This window comes from Myotis brandtii, unplaced genomic scaffold, assembly GCF_000412655.1.
Source record: "Myotis brandtii unplaced genomic scaffold, ASM41265v1 scaffold151, whole genome shotgun sequence".
In the NCBI taxonomy this organism is placed as follows: Eukaryota; Metazoa; Chordata; class Mammalia; order Chiroptera; family Vespertilionidae; genus Myotis; species Myotis brandtii.
Window position 1 is genome coordinate 1 of NW_005355461.1, and position 7031 is coordinate 7031.

Here is a 7031-nt window from a genome sequence, read left to right on the forward strand (position 1 = left end):
ATTTTTAACATCATTCACTGGGAGCTTCCCATAACATCTAAATAAGAAGTTGAGAGAAAGAGTGGGTTCGCAGGGGCTGGAGAGAGACAGAAAATATTTTTCTTTTGCAGTACAAAAATCCTCATAGAAAAAAGTTTCTTAGATACATTAATTTTGTGGATATTTCGCAGATCACACTCCTAATCATCCAAGTCATAATCTGACCAGAAATTACCAAGTATAACACTGTTGGAGAAACACAATGCAGGTCTGCTTACATGAATGAATCTATACATTTGAATTCCCCCCAAAACAGTGGCTAGCAATCAATATAGGTTGGCTCTATGTTCCTTGGATGTAGTGATGAATAAACGAAAGAACAAAGGTATGTCGTTTTAACTAGAACGTAAGAACTAGTCTGAGTTTCTTACAACGTAAAGTGAGGAACCATAGGAGATGGGGAATATCGGGCAGGTTAGGAGAGGGGTGAGGAAGCCGGGCGCGCGCCTAGGGCACGGGAGGGCAGGCGATTGGCACTCACCTTCACTTGCTCGTAGTAGCTCCCAGTGCGAAGCTCCTCGACACCTTTAAACTCGGACCAGCCGCTCTTCAGTCCTCGTAGCAGGTGGCCCACGACCCTGTTTACAACCTCCGCGGCTTCTGAGATTTCTGCGCGACGTAGCTTCAACTTATCCAGCACCGCCCCGAGCTTCCAGACGCCGGGCACCGCGTCCCTCCGGCTCAGACTAGAGGCTGGAACCAGCGGATCCTGGCCGGCGTCCTCCTTTGGCCTGGACGGAGGTCTCCGCTCCCCAGCGGAGCGCGCGGATCCAGCCCTAGGAAGGGGCGACTCCGGGGCTGCGGGAGGCTCTGGCCCCTCGGCCAGAATGGCCTGTCCGTTCAAGATGTCCTCGGCGCTCAGAGGCGCCTTCTTGGTGCATGCACCTCCTTTTCGGCGAGATCCAGCCCTGGGAAGGGGCGACTCCGGCTCCTGGGCCAGACCCGCCTGACCGTTCAAGGCGTCCTGGGCGCTCAGGGGCGCCGTCTTGGCACATGCACTCCCTTTTCGGCGAGATCCAGCCCTGGGAAGGGGCGACTCCGGCTCCTGGGCCAGATCCGTGTGCCCGTTCAAGGAGTCCTGGGCACTCAGAGGCGCCTTCTGGGTGCATGCACCCCCTTTTCGGCGAGATCCAGCCCTGGGAAGGGGTGGCTCCGGAGCCGCGGGAGGCTCCGGCCCCTCGGCCAGATCCGTGTGCCCGTCCACCGCGTCACCGCTCAGAGGCACCTTCTTGGCACATGCACCCCCTTTTCGGCGAGATCCAGCTCTGGGAAGAGGCGGCTCCGGCTCCTCGGCCAGATCCGTGTGCCCGTCCACCGCGTCACCGCTCAGAGGCACCTTCTTGGCACATGCACCCCCTTTTCGGCGAGATCCAGCTCTGGGAAGAGGCGGCTCCGGCTCCTCGGCCAGATCCGTGTGCCCGTCCACCGCGTCACCGCTCAGAGGCACCTTCTTGGCACATGCACCCCCTTTTCGGCGAGATCCAGCTCTGGGAAGAGGCGGCTCCGGCTCCTCGGCCAGATCCGTGTGCCCGTCCACCGCGTCACCGCTCAGAGGCACCTTCTTGGCACATGCACCCCCTTTTCGGCGAGATCCAGCTCTGGGAAGAGGCGGCTCCGGCTCCTCGGCCAGATCCGTGTGCCCGTCCACCGCGTCACCGCTCAGAGGCACCTTCTTGGCACATGCACCCCCTTTTCGGCGAGATCCAGCTCTGGGAAGAGGCGGCTCCGGCTCCTCGGCCAGATCCGTGTGCCCGTCCACCGCGTCACCGCTCAGAGGCACCTTCTTGGCACATGCACCCCCTTTTCGGCGAGATCCAGCTCTGGGAAGAGGCGGCTCCGGCTCCTCGGCCAGATCCGTGTGCCCGTCCACCGCGTCACCGCTCAGAGGGGCCTTCTCGGTGCGCGCACCCCGCGCGCGGACCTGCGGTCTCCCCCGGGAGCCCGGGGGGCTCTTCTTCCGCTGGTTCCCCGACCCTCTAGAGGAGCTGCAATTCTGCTCGTGGGGCTGGACAGCTTCGCGGACAACCGGACACTCGATGGGCTTCGTCTGGGTGGGCTTCGTCGACGGGGATTTCGTCGGGGCGCCCTTCGCACTCTGCGCCAAAATCTTGGAGGTGGCGGCTCCCGCCTTCGAAGCTGTCCGCGTCGCCTTTCCGCTCCCAGGATCCATGGCTGGCGCTCTCTGCTCCTGGAAAATAGACTCGGCTTCGCGAAAGGGCCGCGGTTAGAGGAACCTGTAGTCTCGGCCAGTGAGTGGAAATGAAACTTAAAACTTGAAGTCTGGCGGGAAGGCAGCGGCGCGGTGAGGAAGCACGCGCAGGAAATATGACCCCACGCGGGAGGGCAGCCTGGGAGCCACGCCCCACCCCGCCCGGCCGCCACAGGGTGGCCCGGGTCCTGGAGAGAGGCTAATGTTCTCCTGCTCCAAGGCAAAAAGCTAACCTGAGAGAAGCTGCAAACACCCTCGGCAGTACTGACAGCCCGACGCATTTGCTGACATGCCACCTACAAGAATTGTGGAAAACTACAAGCTTTCTCGCCCATTGAAGTTCACAAACTTTTTCAATGTTAGTTTAAATAAGGTACTTTTTAAAATTAATGTGAAATAGTAAATGTTCATCTTTTACAAGATTGGAAGAGCTTAAGATTACTGTAATTGTAAAAAAAAATATTTATTTTTAATTGTTTCTTTTTTGGCTGGGTGCAGTGAACTTTTTTTAAATATTTTCTTTTTTTAAAAATATGTTTTATTGATTTTTTTTACAGAGAGGAAGGGAGAGGGGCAGAGCTAGAAACATCGATGAGAGAGAAGCCTCAATCAGCCGCCTCCTGCACACCCCCCACCGGGGACGTGCCTGCAACCAAGGTACATGCCCCTGACTGGAATCGAACCTGGGACCTCAGTCCGAAGGCTGACGCTCTATCCACTGAGCCAAACCGGTCAGGACTAATATTTTCTTTTTAAAAAATATATTTTATTGATTTTTTAAATATATTTTATTGATTTTTTACAGAGAGGAAGGGAGAGGGATAGAGAGTTAAGAGGAAGGGAGAGAGATAGAGAGCTAGAGACATCGATCAGCTGCCTCCTGCACACCTCCCACTGGGGATGTGCCCGCAACCAAGGTACATGCCCTTGACCGAAATCGAACCCGGGACAACCTCAGTCCTCAGGCCAATGCTCTATCCACTGAACAAAACCAGATACGGCCAGTGAACTTTTTTGAGGGTGCATGACAAAGTAGGGCTCCCTAAGCCCCTCCCCTTCTGCAGGGGGTCTGAGATGGAAACTGTGAAAGTCAGGAGATTCTAAGTGTGTTGGGGGATGGAATTGGGGCAAGAAGTCCCCAGTAGCTGAGGGCCTCTCTTCCTCTGGTTGGGGCTGGTGGTCCAGGGGGCTCTAACTCCTTGGAGGCCACGTGGACCATAAGGTCTGCCACCCTTTTTGCTGTAGCCAAATTTAGTATCATACCAGGAAATGAGCTTGACAAAGTGGTCGTTGAGAGCCCCAGCATCAAAGGTGGAGGAGTAGGTGTCACTGTTAAAGTCCCAGGAGACAACCTGGTCCTCAGTATAACCAGGATGCCCTTGAGGGGGCCCCTCTGTTTCACTATATTCTTGATGTCATCGTATTTGGCAGCTTTCTCCAGGTGGCAGGTCAGATCCACAACCGACACATTGGAGGTGGGGCCAGAGAAAGCCTTGACAGTGAGCTTCCCATTCAGCTCAGGGATGACCTTACCCACAGCCTTGGCAGCACCAGTAGAAGCAGGAATGATGTTCTGGGCAGCCTCTCCACTATCATACCACAGCTTCCCGGAGGGGGCCATCCATCATCTTCTGGGTGGCAGTGATGGCATGGACTGTGGTCATGAGTCCCTCCACGATGCCAAAGTTGTCATGGATGGCCTTGGCCAGGGGGACCAAGCAGTTGGTGGTGCAGGAAGCATTGCTGACCATCTTGAGGGAGTTGTCATGCTTGTCATGGTTCCTTCCCCTTCACAAATATGGCAGCACCCACACAAGGGAGGGAGATGATGACTCTCTTGACTCCACCATTAAAGTGAGCCCCAGCCTTCTCCAAGGTAGTGAAGATACCAGCAGACACCACAACATATTCAGCACCAGCATCAACCCTTTTGATGGTGGCGGGACCTGACTCCTAGAAGATGGACATGGATGGCAAGCTTACAGTTCTCAGCCTTGACTGTGCCTTTGAACTTCCGATGAGTAGAATCATACTGGAACATGTAGGCCATGTAGTTGAGGTCAATGAAGGGGTCATTGATGACAACAGTATCCACTTTGCCAGAGTTAAAAGCAGCCCTGGTGACCAGGTGCCCAATACGGCCAAATCCATTTGCTCTGACCTTCATCATTGTGTCTCTGGGTTGCGGCTGGTACTGCATAGGAGGTCGAGGCTGTCTGATGAACAGGAGGAGCAGAGAGACTATCTGACTTTTTAAAAGGACACTATCTTAAAGAAATTGTGTGAAGTTCTTATTCATGAGTTTTATCCACTGGTTCTTAAAAACCCATAAAAAAATTGTACATTTTAAATAATCCATACTGCTTTGGCTGTTCAGCTTCCAGAGTATCTCTATACAGGCTTTCAAAAGTATATTTCTAAAGCCAATCCCTTTATATACATACATATGAGACAGGAACCCCTTGGGTTTAGAAAGTCTTGATTACTTTTTTGAAACCATGCTAACCATTTTCAAGTGTACAGTTCAGTGACATTAAATACCACCACCATCCATCTCCAGAACTCTTCATCTTGGAAAACTGAAACTCTGTACCCATTAAACAATAACACCCCATTGCCCCCTCTCACCAGCCCCTGGCAACCACCCTTCTACTTTGTTTCTATGAATTTGACTACCCTAGGTACCTCATGGCAGTGGACTCACACTGTCTTTGTGGCTTAATGACTGATTTATTTCACTTAAGATAATGTCCTCAAGGTTTATCCATGTTGTTGTTTATGTCAGCCTTCCTTTTTAAGGCTGCATAATTTCATTCTATGTATATACCACATTTTATTTATTCATTCATCTGCCAGTGGATTAATTTTTAAGAGGTTTCCCTGAGTCCAATACTTTGATATATCCTTCTCTTTCGTAAAAAGAGGTTTTCTTATACCATAGGGCGGTAGCCCTAGTTTGAATTGTAATATGAAAGATGTTTATTCATGAGTTTTATCCATTTATTTTTCCTTTGTAAAATGGAAGGACTGTTGGGTAGTTAGGCTTGTTTGCAAGCTGACCAATTTTAGGGAAGAATAAACTAGACGCTGAAATTTGGAAATCCATTTCCTTAAAACTGGAAGTGTACTTGCGTGGTCTTCCAGGATGCCCAGGGGTATGCCTACTCCATTCTGAAGACCTCTGCTCTATGGTTCTATTTTTCTATTCCAAGGACTCCAGTTGCTTGTCTTGGAATCCAGTAAATAACTCTACAGATAGCTCAATACTGATTTCCAGCCATTTCCAAAGTCCTCAAAAGTCCACTGGTGTTTGTTTAACCAAAAACATGCAAGCAACAATCCACCAGACCAGAATTAAATACCTCTGCTACTGACCTCTCAAAGGAGGAAAACTTGTTCCTTGCTCAGTCTTGTTGCAGCAACCAGTGTCCAGATCATAGAGGGAATGACTTTTTAGTAGTCTTGATGTGAATCTTGGACTTTATCTAGAAGAAAAATAACACCAGAGATTCATTTTCCCATTGATTTTTAGAGAGAGTGGAAGAGAGGGAAAGACAGAAATATCAATGCGAGGGAAACACATCAATTGGTTGCCTCCCCCACCCGCCCTGACCAGGGTCTGGGATGGGGAGGAGCCTGCAACCGAGATGGTGCCCTTGACAATCGAACCTGGGACCCTTTGGTCCACAAGCCGAAGCTCTATCCACTGAGCCAAACCGGCTAGGGCCCTACTTGATTTTACATCTAACCCTTTATGTTTCATGTTTGTCTCAGTAATTCACTTAGTCACTCAAGAAGCGTTTGAGCGTCTACTATTCTAGGTTCTTGGTAAACAAAGATCATCCTTGCCCTCCTGAAGCTTACATTTTGGCCAAACAGCCAATAAACATATAATGGAAGATGATAAGTTGAATTGAAAAGGGGAGAAAAATAAGGCCCTGGCTGGATAACTCAGTTGCTTGGAGCGTCCTCTCCATATGCCACGGTGGAGGTTCCATCTTCAGTCAGGGCACATATAGGGTGTCCCAAAATTCACGCAAGAAGTAATTTTGATAGAAAACACAAGTTTATAATTAAAATTGTAAATTTTTTATTGATTCATAAAGTATACAGTATAGGGTTATGTATGGAAGAGCGCTTCGGGTAAATGGCCTCCACGGCTTTGCTGGCACATACGAAAAGCCGTGGTCTTCATTGGTCTTCATTGGCGCTGCTCCTGGGCGATAATTGGTCCTTGGTAATGCTTATCAAGTTGAAGGGATTGAAATCAAAGGGCAACAGATATTAGAATCTGATTCAATAAACCAAGTAAAATTAGGCTTTTATTTTTTGTTGTTGTTAATGCTCACGCAAAATTCAAATCTTGCGTGAACTTTGGGACACCCTATATAAGAAAGTCCCAATGCGTGCAGGAAGAAGCGGAACAATAAATCAATGTCTCTCACTCCGGAGCCTCAGGCGGTCACACAACCTGCACCGCCAGCGACCCAGGTGCACGTCCCAGGAGCCACCAGCGCGGGACCGGGTCTGGATTGACTAGGCAAGTCGCGCCCAACCGCCAATCAGCGGCGACGCTGGACGGAGACGTGCTACGCCGTGACGTCAGCGTAGGTGGCGGCGCCCTGAAGATTCACGCCGGTGCCCTTTTACGATTGCGCGTCGCTCGTGTCAGGTTTGGAGTCGGGCAGACTCTGCCGTCTCCAGACATGTTCTCTCTCCGAGGCTGCGGTCGCTGGGTCGCGGCCTCCCTCGCCAAACAGCACCTTCCGCCCGCCCGGCTCCG

The 7031-nt window shown here is 51.0% G+C and overlaps 1 protein-coding gene and 1 pseudogene across 1 annotated transcript; both read right to left on the reverse strand.

Annotated features, from left to right (window-relative positions):
• Positions 1–454: 454 nt before the first annotated feature.
• MB21D1 (Mab-21 domain containing 1) lies at positions 455–2733 on the reverse strand. The gene is made up of 2 exons (XM_014535811.1): positions 1265–2733; positions 455–1135 (listed from the first exon to the last, which is right to left on the reverse strand). The coding sequence occupies exons 1-2, from the start codon at positions 2207–2209 to the stop codon at positions 455–457; spliced, it is 1626 nt and encodes a 541-aa protein (XP_014391297.1). The 5' UTR covers positions 2210–2733.
• A 514-nt stretch (positions 2734–3247) lies between these two features.
• LOC102248008 lies at positions 3248–7025 on the reverse strand (annotated as a pseudogene).
• Between the last annotated feature and the right edge of the window lie 6 nt (positions 7026–7031).

What these genes read in the sequence shown, in the direction of transcription:
- MB21D1 (XM_014535811.1), bottom strand. Translation starts at nt 2,209, where the DNA reads ATGGATCCTGGGAGCGGAAAGGCGACGCGGACAGCTTCGAAGGCGGGA. An exon ending in GGGGTGCATGTGCCAAGAAG is followed by an intron (nt 1,136 to 1,264) that starts GTGCCTCTGAGC and finishes TGCACCCAGAAG; the next exon opens with GCGCCTCTGAGTGCCCAGGA.